The 17,004-nt window shown below is 35.9% G+C and overlaps 1 protein-coding gene across 3 annotated transcripts in view; it reads right to left on the bottom strand.

Moving 5' to 3' along the window:
• CFAP20DC (CFAP20 domain containing) overlaps positions 1-16,422 on the bottom strand; it is a 286,437-nt gene extending 270,015 nt beyond the window's left edge. For all 3 annotated transcript variants that reach the window (XM_049777338.1, XM_049777341.1, XM_049777339.1), the window contains exons 1-4: positions 16,295-16,422; positions 13,995-14,084; positions 11,275-11,368; positions 1,916-1,988 (exon numbers count right to left, since the gene is read on the bottom strand). In XM_049777338.1, coding sequence (XP_049633295.1) covers positions 1,916-1,988; positions 11,275-11,368; positions 13,995-14,084; positions 16,295-16,315 — 278 coding nt within the window. In that variant the 5' untranslated portion in view covers positions 16,316-16,422. The remainder of the gene's footprint in view (positions 1-1,915; positions 1,989-11,274; positions 11,369-13,994; positions 14,085-16,294) is intronic.
• Between the last annotated feature and the right edge of the window lie 582 nt (positions 16,423-17,004).

Below are 17,004 nucleotides of genomic sequence, written 5' to 3'. Positions count from 1 at the left end.
GTCTCCTGAGCAATGAGGAGTGGTCCCTGAGCGTAGCTGCTAAGGTGCCAATAAACAAAAATTAAATAAAGTACATACTATATAATGCTCATTTAAGTGAAAAGCCCACGTGCCTAGGGGAATATATGAAGGTACTTTTGCACATAAAAGCATTATTAAAAGGTTTGTACAGTATCTTGCACAGCTTTGATAAAATTAAATTAGTTACCAACACCCCAATATTGCTTCTGATGAATTTCAAAGTATAGGTGGGAGAGATTAGAATCTGTTCCGCTAGACCAAACTTTACATTAAAATCTCACATTTAAAAGTAAAATAATGTTTATCTTTTTGGGGGGGTGGGAAACCATTATTTTCTGTAGGAAAAAGATACATAAAACAAAATAAAGTGGGCTGGAGTTATAGTACAGTGGGGAGAGTCCTTGTCTTGCATGCCAACTCAGTTTTGATCCCTGTCATCCCTTATTGTCCCTAAAGCACCACCAGTAGTAACCCCTGAGCATTGCCAGGTGTGGCATCCCAAAACAAAACAACTGATAAGACTGATAAGAGACTGATAAGAGACTGATAAGAGAAAATCTCAGAAGTTATCTGAGGTTTATAGCTAAATAAAACTATTATTTTATTTCACAATTAAAAATAAATTATTCATCTATGTTCGTCACTAAATGAAATGAGAATTCATACTATATTAGTTAAACTTTTGGGGGGGTCACACCCGGTGACACTGAGAGGTTACTCCTGGCTATTCGCTCAGAAATTGCTGCTAGTTTGGGGGACCAAATGGGGCACAAGAGATCAAACTGAGGTTCGTCTTGGATCAGCCATGTACAAGGCAAACACCCTACCACTGTGCTATCGTTTTGGCCCCTAAACTTTATTTTTATCAACATATACACTGAACAGCAATAACCTAAATCACATAAAACAAGAAATTAATCATCTCAGATTTATATTATTCCCAATTTATAAAGAAAGATTTCCTGAAGAGATAGCAGAGCAGATACTCCACTTGTTTTACATGTGGCTGACCTTGATTTCATCCCCAGTTACCCCCACAGAGTCCATCAATGCTGCCAGAAATAATCCCTGAGCACAAAACTAGGAAAAAGCCTTCAGCACAGTTGGATATGACCACAAAATAAAGTTACATAAATAGCTTTTCCCTTCTTTTAGTGTTTACCCATGTGACTACTATAAATTTACCACCTTAAATGGAAAAGGTCATTAATTATAACATGGAAAATAAAAGCCAAAGTTTAGGATCTGGATAGCTACTTCAAAGAAAAATATAAGATAGCATACTTCTAGTGTAATTTTAATTAAAATTATGAAATTAAATGACATTTAATTCTATATGTGCACAAATAAAAAATTACTTTCATTGCTAAAATAATCAGTCATAGCTCAGTGAAATAAAAAACTATATGCTTGATTTTCATTAAATAACCTATTACAAAATCATTCATGACAAATATATTCTAAGTCATCTACATGTAGAAAGGAAGAACAAATAATTTTATGCTGAAATGTGTCACAAAATAAGGTGCTTTAATTAATTTTATTCTAAACAATTATGAATAGTTGACAGTACAAACATAGCATCGACCTTCATTTGAACCCAAATCTCAAATGTTTCATTACTTATTTCTTCAAGAAGCACACTAATGACAAACAGAAACTCCTTCAATATTTTTCTAAACAGATGGAATTTCTTCCTTTCCTTAGGGAATTGCCAGATTCCAGTAATATCTAAGAAATACGATTAAATTAGTTTAATTACTTCATGTCGACTTGATAAGTTGTTGCTTTTTAATGCAAAAACTGCCACTTGTAATTAATGATATTCATACTGATGTAATTGATCAAATGTCTAGTACACATAAAACATTGAATAAAGTTCTGTATATCTTACAGCAATTCAGTAGAGAAGTCCTGTCCCAAGGGTATGTAAATCTGAAGTACAAGAAATCTCTGGATCAGTCCAACTAGAATGAGAGAGGGGGAAATAGATTGAAATGTCCAAACCATTTGTATGTGCATATAAACATATACAATCACAGACAATCAATCAGTTGAAGCTTCAGTTGAAGCTTTTAGGATTTAGGAATATAGCACAGAACATCAATAGCACAACTCGTGAATTACAACATCAATACGAAAGCAAAAAGTTGATGAAAATCAAACTTTAGCAACAACTAATGTTGCCTTTTAAAGTCCCATCTGTGGTGTTAGTAATTTTTTAAATGAAAATTTACAAAATAATATTTTTATTTACTATTTTTATTAGGTTTCAAGAAATTGAACACACAGAACTGCATTCACCAGTTATATAAACTTGAACTACAGATTCCCATCAAGGCAGTCATAAAAGTGTGAGGTAATTATTTTTATTCACTGACAATTTTAACTGTACTAAACAAATAAAAATAGATCAAGAAAAACAATTCTAATTATGACAACTCCAAGTGAAGGCTTGAAGAATCATAATTAATTCATATGGCTTTAAATGTATCTACATTGTTATGGATGGAAGAAGCCCTTATTTAAAAATAACTGTTAATTTAATATACTTTTAATTAATTTAATTCTCTCGAATTAGTAACTAAGATTTTATTCCCCATCCAGAGTAAGACTATTTGGAGAAGAGCCAATTATGGCACTTTTGATAGCTGAAATCAACCTCAAAAATAAGTTTATATTACTTCTTCTGACCCACTCATTTAATTCCTTTCTTTGTATGCTTTGAACTTTGAACTTCTGTTTTACCTCTGAATTATGATTCTATCCCTTTAAGTTTAATTTTTTTAATTCTAGACACTGGTTTTCAGTACTACTAACAATAGGATTTAATGCATGCTGTAGTCCAGCACCACATACTCCACCAGATTTTACCACATAACATAAATCTCCTTCCCCCAATATGGCGAACTGAATTCAGCCACCTAGTAAAATTATGATATTGCTATTAGATGTTTGGTTTCATTTTCTCCTAATATATGCCTTTGAGGATCTGTTTTTCCAATGTAATACCCTAAATAGGAAACTATCGTGACTTACTGGTGAACTACAAATCTAATAGTACAAGCCAAAACATGGTCAATATATTTCAAGTCAGATTGTTACTATTTTCTAGTTACCCCAACCTAGAAAGATTAATAAATTTAATTATTTGGAGGTAACAACACACATTTAGATAGTTTATATAAAAGACCTTCTGGTTTTATAATTTTTGTGGTAAACTTTTGTGATGTTCCTGAACAACTTACGTAAATTCTATATTTTACCCTAAAGTTAATCATATTTATTTTGTAGCACTAAAATAAAAAAGAATAATTTTAACTTAAAATATTAAGCTTGCTTAATGACTTCGTGAGAATGATCAATTGGAGTAAGCAACCTAATAAAAATACAGAAAAACACTTTTGCCTGTAAAATGTGCTGGGAATCAGACTCTACCGTATTTATGGAAAAAGCAAGTGAAGCAAATTAGAGATCTAGACTACAAATCAAAGTGATATACAAACAGGAAAAAGGCTGAAAAAAAAAAACAACATTAGTAATCTCTCTCATATCTTGTATTAAATCTTCTCTTCTCTTTTTATTTTTTTCTTGCAGAATGGCAATTGTAAATAGAGCTGAGGAGTACCAGGATAAATGTAATCAATATTTACAGAAAATCTCACTTGTGAAATTTATTTCACAAGTCTCACCAACTATTGGCTCTAAACAAAAGGACCTATACATATAGGGAAATTTTCTATGAATATTTTTAGGTATGAAGGGCAGACACTTGACCATAAAATGAAAGTTCTGTAATTCAACTTTCTTACATGAAGGCCTACTTTTCAAAATCTTTTATTTCTAAAATTAAAAGAATTCCCCTATTTCCCCCTGGACTCTAGTCCTGGCCTGAGTGCCACCTCGGGTGGCCTGCTTTGGGTTCCAGGTGGACTCTATTAGGGGTCTTCAGGCTTCCCCCCTCCCCTACTCTAGGGAGGAGGAGCAGAGGGAGGGGCCGGGCAGATAGCGGGCTTCCAGTGCCTTGATCCTGGAGGCCAGCTCTTCCCAGGTATGGGGATAGGGGACACCCCATGTCAGAGGCATTCTCCCTAGCTTTGGGGGTGCTGGGAGGCTTGGCAGGCCTCTAGCTGTTCCCCTATATCCTCCCCTACTCCAGGCCTTCCCTGGTTGCCGGCCCAGGTGGACTCTATCATGGTCCTCAGGCTTTCCCCTTTTCTCTCCCGACACTAAGGGGGGGACACATGGGGTGGATGGCGGGCCAATGCAGCACTGGTGTATGTAGGGACATTAAGTAGTGACATTCACTGGTATTTTTTTTCTCATTGGTCTCCATTTCAAAAACCACACGTGGGTACCATATATATTTAAAATAAAAATGGGAGGATGGACTCTCAGTTTGGGAAGAGACCAGTTCGGGTGGGGGTACCATATATTTTCAAAATAAAAATGAGAGGATGGACTCTCGGGCTGGGAAGAGGCCAGTACTCTCTACCTACTTGTTTACTCTCAGTGGCCTCTTGGCCTCTTCCTTCTTTCATTGTGTAACTGAGGTTGCTACCATACTAGGTTTCTGATTAGTTCCCATAAACGGTGAAAATTGAGTCCACTGTCTTAAGTTAGATTGTTTATTTTCTCCACTTTTTATCTTTTCTCCTCTTTGTGAACTGTTCAATAAGGTATTTTGGTGAAAGTCCCTCTCTATCTTTCCTTCCTTTTGTTATTTGTTAAATAAGGAAGTTTGTAGAAGTGTCCCTCCATTAAACATTTATATAAGAACCAAGTCAATTGGATTGCTGGACTTGTTCTAGCATCCCCATAGGCACCAATCTCGCCATGTGATACTGTTCTTCCTTTGCATGGGCACATTAAAATGGAAAATACTATACATACAAATAAGTTCTTATCTAATAGAAATAGGAACACACAAATCTTGTGGTGCAATGGAACCTTACACCCTGAACATTGGCATGATAACCTGGCACAGGCCTCAGAAGTTTGGGCATTTTCCAGTCATCTCTGAACCAGGGAAGCCATCTATGAAACATTCAAAGTTGTCTATGACATCTCCTGGAAGCAATCCTCTACCAGGGAAGACCCTACTGCTGCTCTGACATCGATTTACTCAAAAGAGTCTTCCCCTTAAAACTGAGAAAATTTAAACAAGAACAACGACCTGCATACTGGACAGGGCTTTCTGCATTGCCCTTTAATTGTGAGTTGAAATTAGACTCTGCTCCGCACCATCCTTACTTCAATGTAATATATACAGTTTCCAGGACCTTTAATACAGAAACATGATACCAGTAACAGAGACTGTGAAAAATATAACTGTATGGGCACTGCAGACAATGACTGGGATTGGACAAACTAGTTTGCCTGGAGCCTAGAAATGGTCTTATGTCGGGAAACTTCAGGGGTAGGGTTTCCTTGTACTTAGGCCAAAGTTTTTCCTTTCTATAACCCCCATACTTTGGTGGACCTATTCAAACAATAATTGCCACTCTAACATTGTTTTTACAGTGCTCCTTTGACTCTAAACCCTTAAGAAACCACTATTAAAAATATCTGGAACTGCAAAAAAAATGGTTTACATTAGTGTTAACATATATGCTTTTAGTTATACTAGCATTCTGGGGGATAAAGGAGGGAGATAAGGGATATATGCTTGGGAACAGGGATGAAGGGAGGACAACACTGGTGGTGGAAAGGCCCTCATTTATTGTCACTATGTACCTTAAATATCACATTGTAAGATTTGTAATTCACTTTGGCCACAATAAAAATTAAAAAAATAAAAATAAAAATAAACAGCTGTAAAAAAAAGAAGTGTGGCCATAATATGTTAATAATCTGCCCCCAAAGTAATACTTTAATATTTTACAGATAGTTATCTCATGTGTGAAAATATTAAAAAGGCTCTAAGTAGTATTTTTTACAGTGTCTTAGTATATTTATACTTACTTTTTATATCAACCTTATATTTAACATCACGTTAAATATGCTGAATGTGGAACTACTTTTAGTCAAAAACTGCCCATTAAGATTCACTATTGAATTATTTTAACCTTAAGAGGATCTACTGCCAATCCTCTTCAAGATCTTCTAGGAAACTGAAGAAACAAGAACACTACCAAATAGTTTCTCGAAAGCTAACATCACTCTGCTACCAAAAGTACACAAAGATACCACAAAAAAAAGGAGAAATATAGGACCATAATCTTGATGAACAAGGATGTAAACATCCTGAACAAAATACTAGCAAATAGAATACAACAACTCGTCAAGAAACTTAAACACCATGACCATGTATGATTCATTCCAGGAATATAAGGATAGTTTAACATATGGAAGTCAAACAATAAAATACACCATATCAACAACAACAACAACAAATAAAAAACAACCATATGATCATATCAATAGATGCTGAGAAAGCATCTGACAAGGTCCAGCACCCATTAGTTATAAAAATTCTTAATAAGATGGGAATTGAAGAAACTGTCCTCAGTATTGTCAAAGCTATTTATCACAAACCTATGAATAAAAACCATTAAAAACTCTATTATGCATTACTCTGGAACTGTGCAAACTAATATTAAACCACTAAAGATGTATACAAAATTATCTGCAGTGGGACATACAAAAAGAGTGGCTATTAGTATGTATATAGGTAGAACACACAATTTAACCAGCAATATATTAACTGATGTAAATAGGGTCGAGAGTAACCTAGAAGAAAGTTGCAGGAGGTTCTTAAAGCAGCTTTTCCTCAGTTGGGCTTTGGCTAGGCATAAATTATCCATCTTCTCCATCTCCAACTTCAGTGATATAGGCTGCTGAGGTTGCCTGGGATGTAAAGGTTTTAGATACTTGGGCCGATATCTGAATGAAGGGGACCTACTCATCTCCCTGCTGTTGGTTCCCCTCCAATGGGACTTTCCTTTTGACTTCAACCCATCAGTGACCATGATAAACTGCTGCAGGTTGTGGGGCTGAGGTCCTTATACAAAGCACCTTTGGTAAAAGAAAGGCAGTAGACACTGGCCTATGGTATGCTTCTCCAAGTCTTCGGCTCTCTCCTCTTCACTTCCTACTTCTGGCCCACCTGAGGGGCCTCTGCCACATGGGCTAATGTTCCTGTGAGGGCATTACATGCTCAGTCCAGCTCGAGGAGGCCATTATGGTGATTATCCAATGGAGTGTCAAATCACTCACCATCGTTGGGGTCTGCTTGGATCCCTAGGTCACTGTTCAGGTGACAGTTGTGAAATCACTCCACACTGTGAAATCATCCCATTCACCATATTTTCAACCCCAGGCAGACAGGTCTAAAGAAAGGTAGCCATGAAGAATTAATAAACCAAGCCAGTCAGGAGAGAATCATGAAGTCTGGTTGGCTTCTCAATTTGTGGTCTCTGCATGCTAAGCCAAAACTGAAACCTGTCTTTCTTTTCCAGGCAGGAGGGTTGAGTGAAAGATAAAAGTACCTATTACAAGACATTTGCAAGTCAAAGGGTTTGGTGAAAAGACAGAGGAAGTTGGGAGACCACCTTTGTTTTGGGTAAAGGCAGAGTGTGACCTAACAGTGGTACACAAGGGGCCATATGAGATGCCAGAGATGGAACCCAAGCCAGCAACATGTAAGGCAAGCAACTCTACTCATTGTATATCTCTCCAGCTCCAAGACCCTTTTTCTATAGAAACCCAGGCATAACACATTTGGTGAACTACTCCCACTTCAACACAGAAGACAGAAAATAGTTACATCTTTATTGTGACTATTTCATATTCCTTGAAGTAAATTAAAAAATCTCTGGACACTTATTCCCCATCACCCCATCCCCCCCTTTTTTGCCATTCCTGGCAAAAAAAAAAATCAGTGCTCAAAACTAGTTCTGTGCTCAAGTATCACTCTTGGTAAGGCTCAGGAGACTACATAGGGTCCTGGGATTCAAACCCAGGTTGGCTGAATGCAAAGAAACTACTCACACTATACTATTATTCTCATCCTTGTCTTGACATTCTACCTTTCATGCATAAAAGTGGGCTATTGAGGGTCAGAGTGATAGACAGTGGGTAGAGCACTTGCCTTGCACAAGGCTGACCTGTTTTCCCATGTCATCCCCCAAGCCATGCCAGGCGTAATCCCTAAGCAGAGAGACAGGAGTCAACTCTGAGAATGGCTATGTATGACCCCAAAAATTCAAAAATACCCCTAAAACTATATTATTGATGTGTATTTATATGTCAGAATTTTGTATGGATTAAATTAAAGCCATCATTCAATAAATATTTATTGGACATGAACTACATGAAGAACTCAATGCTAAAATTTTTAAAGTGAGGAAGATAGATATGGATCTCTATCTTTTTAAAAAATGTATCTTATGTTCATGAAAGAGAAGGGTTAGAATTTAGGAAAACATATAATTCTATGGAGGGAACAGAATGAAGAATCAAGATTTTCCTAAAGTAACAACAATAGAATTCAGCTGGGAAAAAAAGGAATTAGCTGGGTTAGTAAGAAAGATGGAGATAAAAGAGAAAGAAAAATTACAGATTATTTGACTACCTGAAGGCCTAAAGTGCTAGCCAGAGAAAGAGAAATGGGAGGAAAAAACTGCAGGAGGTACTTTTATGGCAAACAGGAAATCATTTTAATCAAACAGAAACTAGGAAGTCATGGAAAGGATAAATATTTTCCTAAAAATCAAGAAAGAGCTACTTATATATTTATCCATTTATTTAATAAATATTTACTGAACATTATTGAACATGATGCTAGGGTGACAGGGTGATAAGCTATGTTTTAAAAAAGCAAGAGTACCTGTTTATCGGAGATAGTAAATTGGGAAAGAGTAATAAAAGTCCATGCAAAGTTATTAGGGCATCAGATACTTCAGGATCTTACAGATCTTTGTGTTTTACTCTGAGAAAGGACATCTTCACTTAGAATAGTATTTTAGATAGAATTTTACAAGTCTTAAAGTTTGGGAGAGAGGTTTGCTATGTAAATGTCAGTTACAGCAAGACATTTATAGCCATTCAACTACAGCCAGTAACTAAGAGAGTAAATACAGATGCCCAAGGATTGAGATCAGGTTGCAGAAACATTAGCTGGGTTGAAGAAAAGTGTAAGGATCATGAATGCATTATAAAAAGAAAGATATTTCTCTCAGAGTAGGGGCATTCTGCAAGATGAATGAAGAATGTTGGAGAAAGGTGACAACTTTCTGAAATCCTACTGGTGTTTTAAGTAAGATCAGAAGTGGGAATTGGACAGTGAATTTGGTAATACAGAGACCACTGATTACGTAATAATAGTACTACCTGTAGGCTTTAAAGGATCTTAAACAAGAAGACAAGAGATGGATTTAAAAAGAATATCACAGGGGCCGGAGAGATAGCATGGAGGTAAGGCGTTTGCCTTTCATGCAGGAGGTCATCGGTTCGAATCCCGGCGCCCCATATGGTCCCCTGTGCCTGCCAGGAGCAATTTCTGAGCCTGGAGCCAGGAATAACCCCTGAGCACTGCCAGGTGTGACCCAAAAACCAAAAAAAAAAAAAAAAAAAAAAAAAAAAAGAATATCACAGTGGGAGGAGAGAGAAGTCTGAGAGGAGTGGGGGACTTTATAAAGATGACTTCATCCTCCAGAGCAGCTGCAATTTAGATTAAGTCTTCAGGGATGTGGATCCCAAGAATATTTGATTCAGAAGCTACAAAAAGAGATTTCAAATAGGAACTTCAAACAGAAAGTTCTGGGGATGTCAGATGATTCTCCTATGCATCTCTATACATTATATTTGAGGTGGATAACAAGAATGAATTTATTTAGCGGGCTAATGATTTACTGATTTATTTAGCTGGTTAATGATTTAATGTTTTCAAGGTCAACCTGTTAAAATGAAAAAATATAAACCAAATTGTTATAAACCAAAGTTTCTTACTATGACAAATTTAACAGCTGATTGAACTGACTATAAATAAAACACTAAATTAGAAGTACAAAGTAATGATGAAAAATTCCTCACTGGGAAAGAAATAAAAATTGATAATCAATATCACACTCTACTAAGTTGTTAAGTAAAATAAATTTTGTTGACATATTTAGAGATGCTCATATATTGTTGAGAAGAAACATACTTAATTTAATATCAAATATTCTGCTATATGCAGTACAAAACACATATGGAGTACACGGTGACTAAAGTGACTTTTACTTATAAAATAGCAATACATAATGGCAATTGAAATTAGGTTAGAAATGTTAATTGGAAGTTGATCTTTATTCATGACATACCATTTAAATTAATGTTATTCATAACATTACACAGGTCATTTTATACAAGTAAAAGTAAGAGTAAATTTTTGTTATTAAAAATTCTTTAAAAGCATTAGGACTGAGCAAACTGTATAAACTGTTCTCTAGTTAGGTGCTATAGAAAAATAGATTAACTTCTAATATCACTACCATTTTTTTATTAGTCATACAATTAGATAATTTATTATATTGCATTTTCCTTCAGTTCCTTCTCTTTACTTTTTTTTTTTTTTTTTTTTTTTTTTGGTTTTTGGGCCACACTGGTAACACTTAGGGCTTACTCCTGGCTAGGCACTCAGAAATTGCTCCTGGCTTGAGGGACCATATGGGAGACAGGGGATTGAACCACTGTCTGTCCCGGGTCAACTACATGCAAGGCAAGTGCTCTACCACTGTGCTACCACTCCAGCACCCTTCTCTTTATTGATGAACTTTTTTTCAACACTGTGATTAAAAGCTGTTCAAAATTGAGTTTCAGTCTTACAATGGGTACTCGAGTTTACTTTAAATCTTTGTCTTCCCACCTGATCAGTTTTATAAGAAACCGATATCAGTGTGTTGATTCATAGATAAAGAGATATTTTTAGATATTCAAAGAGTTTCAGAGAGAGATACTCAAAGACTTTCTAACTGGGAAATGATTAAAATGTCATATGTACACAATAAATGTTCAATAAATATTGATTTCTAGTTAATGACTTAATCTTCTAAATATCTAATTACTATTATATTTCTACTATATCTATAAAGAATATATTTTTAGAAGGCTGGCCTAAAGTTAATTAAATTATAAGGTTACTCTAAATTTAAAAATATTTATAATTTACCTCAACAAATGCCCAGTAAGTGTTAAACATGACAATGTACAAGAATGTAAAGAATAAGCAGAAATGTTAAACTCCAACATTAAAAAAAAAATCTTACTTACGAATTTGCTTAGTCTCTTTTGGTAACTGAATTTTGTTTGTTTGACTGCTGCCTTCCAGGACAAACACAAAACTTTTAACTTCCTTATCAAACTCCTATAGAACAAAAATGAAATCAGTGATGACTAAAGCATGTTTTATTTGATTTCCATTATAAAATCAGAATGTACAACCACAGAAAGGACATTCCACATTAACAAACCTTTAAGTTTTGACTTTGATGAGAACTGTACCCTTACACAGGTAAATGAAATTTATAAGCCACACTAAAATATTCAACAACAGTCTATTTTTTCAAGATATTCATCTTACAAACAACCAAGAAACTTCCAACTTACTAGTTTTCAAGTGTTAGCATCTAGCTACTCTTTTAGTATGAGTTTCTATCAATACCAGAGGTTGAACATTACTTCCTATTACAATAAGTAATCTAACATGATATTTCTCAGAGCAATATGGCCTCTTTTTGGCCTTAAGGCATGCTCTAAGGGAGCCACAAGTAAAAATCAAATAAATTTGGGGTCATGCCATGAGGCTGGTAAAAGAGGAGCTAGAAGAAAACAAAGTCCAAAGTGGGTAATTATGGGGTAAAACATGTTAGAAATACAGATCTAATCTATGTACAAAAATTCATGACTCAGGCCATCATCAAGGATTAGTCACTGTTTTATTTGACTAGCACACTAACATCAAGTTCTCTTTATTCACATAAAACCAGTAGAAATTAAGAGTTCTAGTCAAGAGGACCTTAATATCTATGTAAGGTAAAAGAAAACACAAAAAAACTGGAAAAAAATAAAGCCTGTCTTTTTCTGACATCTATAGTCCATGAATTAAAAATGTTAAAATTACTGTTTTTAAAATAATTATCAATCTCTTAATATAAAGACTCCCTTTCCACAATAAAATATTTCACAGATCCTTCCACTCTTCTTTTTATATCAATTAAGAAATGACAGTATAAATAATGGCTTTTAAGGATTAAGTGTAATGAAGTTTTTATTTTATCTTTCAAAATAGCCTTAAAAGATTATTTGAAATAAAAATATAGATACTAAGTATTTTATTACATTTGTATGAAATCTGGCCATATTACTAAAATTTTGCAACAACCAAAATCTTCAATATCATCCTTAATAACCTGCATAACGTGGACCCATTCTTTTTCAAACCTTACTCATACTTTTTCGTACTCTCAGCATTCCTTCAATTTCTTGAAAGTAGTAAGTTTTTCAGAAAATTCTTAATAAGAATTATATACATTATATATTATATATATTCCCTTTGTCTGAAATGCTTATTTCTTTTTGGTGCCTCAGTAGAACCTATTAGAGGAGATCAATGACATATTCTTGAAAAAAAAAATGACACTATGCCTTGCATGCTTTAGTTTTGTCATTTGATGTGTGTAAAGATTCTTAGCTCACAAGATTATTGCAGAGAATACATATTAAAAGATCCTGATCTTGGGATAGAGTGAAAGCACAGCAGTAGGGCCTTTGCCATACACGTGACAGATCCAGAACGGACCTGGTTTCAATTTCCGGCAACCCATATGATCCCCAAGCCTGCCAGGAGCGATTTCTAGTGCAGAGCCAGGAGTAACCCGAGTGCCACTGGTTATGGCCCCAAAACAAAAACAAAAAAATCCTGATCCCTATGCTTGGCCCACAATAAATACTCAATTAACAGTATCTTTAAAAAGATGTCCATAGAACAAAGTCCCTAGAAAGACTTTTTTCTCTTGATTGTATAAAGAAAAGAAAAATGGAAAAAAATAAGAATGGATAAAAATTCCTAAGTTTTGTTACAGAAATCTGAAGTTAGTTTTGACTAATAGAATTTTTTTTCTGTGAAAGAAAAGTGAGGAACACATGTCCTGGGAGTGAGTTTGGGATTGAGGTAAATGATGGTGAGTGAAAGCCTAAAGATGAGAGAAATAATCTCCTCAGATATGAAAGAAACATAATAGAAATGTTGGGGCTTTTAATATTGAATTTATATGATTAGCTATTTAATAAATTGTTAAGTCTTTTCTCCAAAGGCACTTAGAATTCCAAATTTAGGTTCTGGAAAGATAGATACTTAAGTATTCAGAAGAGATGGCTATTTCTTAGACAAACATGAAGAATAGAAGCTATAATATTGCAAAATCTTGACCAGAAAGTGATTACAATCATGGACAGTAGATTCTAGATTTGAGAAAAATGGAAGAGGTAACAAAGAGAAAATATAAAAAGAAATACATGTTAACCTGAAGAAAGTATGAGATGGTTGGTTGCCCAATGTCTCCACTAGGGTGAAGAAAAAAATATAGTGGCCTAACTGATCAATCTTGCTTAGAATTTTAACACTGAGGTCAGAGAAGGATGCTTCAATATCACACTTCATAATTTTAGAGGTTATACAGTGGTGAGAAGGTACAGGTTATGATAAGAATGGTTGCTGAAGTGGAGTTGAAAGAGATTTAAAAGAACAATAAATTTCTTTAAGAAGTTTTAGTAATCACCTGACATCAGGATTTGTCATACAGAGAAGGGTTATAAGAAGCAGAGAAACAAAATTTTTAATAATTGTAAAGTGGGCTGCAATGAACAATATAATATGGACATTTCAGGTGAATGAAAGAGAAAGCCTTGAAATATGATCAAGTCCTTTTGCTATATATAACCTTCACTTACATTTCTTACCAAGATTTATGTCTTTAGTTTCTAACACTTACTTTCCAAATCACAGATGGACTCCCAAGGATCTTCCATTTAGCTCCAGGATTTTTCCCCTGAGCACTGAAGATTTCAACAAATGCACCACCCTAAAAGTAAAAGTTAAATATTTTCATTAAAATGCAAGATAACGTTAAAAAAATTGTAAGCTCCACATATTGAATAGTTCCAACATGTGTCAGTTAAGTAGATCTCTAATATGGAACATTAGTTTTATTATTAGTCCTATTGTATTTAAAACACCATTGTGCTCTTTTGAATTACCTTAAAGTAATTAATGCTTTAAAAAATTAAGGCACAATAAACATTAAATAAACTTTGCTATACAAAATTTACAATATATCACTGTGAGGTACAATTTAGACTAAAGGGATTAAACTTAGGCCAAGTTAGTAAATTCTGATAACCATCGTCGGATATAAGGTTTTAAGCCATACTAAAATAAGCTTAAGTGATATCAGCTTTGCCATTCATTAACTATGTGGCCATGAAGTTATTTTATTTAATATCTTGATTCTCCATCTGTAATATGGGTTCTTAGATTACAGAGAATAGTAAACACCGATCATCAAGCACAATACCCAGTACCTAACAAGAGCTTGATCATGCTAGCAAAAATTATTCAAATATTGGGGAAAATGAATAATTCAGTACTGGGCAACATAAAAGCTTAGTTACAATCACTGAGGAAGTAATTTTTACTTTTAGAAGTCTTATAAGACCTTATGTATATATTTAACACTAATTTTGGAGAGCTATAAAATTCGTACAAGAAAATGAAAACATGTCTAAAGACACACTGACAATATGAGAACCTGGAGGGACATGCTTATGTTAAAACACTAAACACATTGCTGAATGTGCGTGAATTTTAAGTATGAAGAATTAATGTGATTATCTCTGAAAGGTTTTTGCAAGAGGTTGAGAATCTGAAAAAACTGCCTAAGAATTTCTATTACAGTCTGAAGAGTAAATGGCACATGAGTAAGTCTCATTTTTGTAAAGATTTTCAGCTTCATGATTTTCTCATATGGGTTTTTGCATATGGGTTTTCCAAATCATTTGAATTTAAGACATTTCATTTCTTTTTCCATGTACAGAATTCTAAGCAAACTCTATTTGGATTAGAACTACTATAGCTGCTAGAATCAGGCTATCTTTAAGTATTAATAAATTTGCGGCAGATTTTATTTTTTAAGATAAAATTCTTACTAGATAGAAAACTTTGTCTTGTTTGTTTCTCCTATTTTTCCCCCCAGTGGGGGCATAAACATTTTTAAAAATCACAACATGTTTAATTGAAAATTCCAAAATTGTTCTAACATTTAGTAGCATCAAATGGAAGAAAGGAAAGAAAACACACTGAAGACAAATATAGTGAGGCAGGTAGTAGTGTTTAATAGACATGAGAGAGCAACGAAGAGGCCAGGGACTAGTACTGGCACTGAGTTGCAGAACAGTGAACAAAAGTTTAGAAGTATAAATGGGAGAGGAGTAGAGGGGCCAGGAAAGGCAGTGAAGGAGATGCCCAGATCAAGAAAGTGGGCACAGCAGAGATACACTGCAGGGCACTCAAGGTAACCAGATATAAGTGGAATCTTATTTCCCTAAGAGTTATCTCTGTATGATCTGCATCAGAACAGAGTGCTGTTACAAAGGCACACAAATCCCAACTCTGGAGATCAGATTCAAGAGTTCTGTGGGGCAAAGAATCTGCGCTTTCTCAAATATCCAAAGTAATCCTAAACTACTACTGGTGTTTTGACTAATGCACAAAGACTTCCAGTTTGAAAGGAGGGCGCAGGAAGGAGGTAGATTTTTTTTTTCCTTTGTGCTTTGCCCCATTGTCATTCACTCTCTTCTACATAACTGCCAAGAAATTCAAGTGCATCAACAGTGAGCAGCCAAGTTACAAGTGAAAACTCAAGCTGCAGGAGCCTTGCCCTGAATCAATGAACTTGGATTTTGGGGGGAATGCAACCCCAAATCGCAAGCAATCAGTATTCTTCAATAACCATCCTGCGGCTTCACCAGCATTGAAATTGGGGAGCCTGAACAAAAAAGCTCCATCCACCTTGATGTCTTCTTCTTTTCCAGTTTTGGGGTGAAAAGTCATGAAGAATTCCTTCTTGGCTCCGAAATAAATAAATAAATAAATAAATAAATAAATACCTTGTTATGTTTGAAGGGTGCATGTGAAGGAAGATCCATTGCCCTCCACCCCCCAAAAAAAGACCTACCTCACCCCCAAAAGAGAAAGCTCTACTTAAGACAGGTTGGAGAGACATTTCGGGGTTACCTGGTACTCATTTTTGAACATTCCCGCAGGGGGGTGGTGGAGGGCTGGGACTTGAGGGACCCAGAGTTCCAGGCTTCCAGGGAGTAGGCCTGATGGGCTGCAAATCTGCCAAGTGGGTTGGTGGGTGGGTGGGTGAGAAAATGTGGGCGCTAGAACCTGAACTCAATCAGCTTCTTCTCAGGATCCACCTCGAGTCCCCAAACCCGCCTCATAGTGGCGGGGTACGCACGGTCTGAAAGGGCGCAGCTGCCTGGGCGGGCTCCGGGCGGGCCCTGGGGAGTGATTGTGCGCGTCACCTAAGTGACAGGTGCCCAGCTAAGGAAGCCAAGCAAAGACAAACGCCCACTAGCCCGGGAAAAGGCGGGCTAATTCCTGCTTCCGGTATACGCCCCGCCCCCAAACCGGCCGAAAATGGGCGGGGCCAAGGGGCAGCGCAATGCCATTGGCTCGCTCTCTTCGCGCCTGCGCTTTAAGCTGCTGTGCGGGAATTTTTTTTTTTGGTCCCCTTAGGGCTGCAGGTGACGTCGGCGTTGCCTGGGGAACTGAGGAAATCTTGGGAACCTTGAAGGCTGTCATTTGAGCTCTGTTCAACCCTTAATTAATGGTATCTCCAAGAGTTTCTTGGTTTAATATCTGTGCCAGGTGCTGGACTCTTGGTCCTTTCACTTCCTTTCACTTGGATTATCTTGTGTGTGAGCACTAAAATTGGA

The sequence above is a fragment of the Suncus etruscus genome, chromosome 7 (assembly GCF_024139225.1).
Source record: "Suncus etruscus isolate mSunEtr1 chromosome 7, mSunEtr1.pri.cur, whole genome shotgun sequence".
Taxonomy (NCBI): domain Eukaryota; kingdom Metazoa; phylum Chordata; class Mammalia; order Eulipotyphla; family Soricidae; genus Suncus; species Suncus etruscus.
The sequence above is the reverse complement of the archived record's forward strand: the minus strand, read 5'-3'. Positions and strand labels throughout refer to the sequence as shown.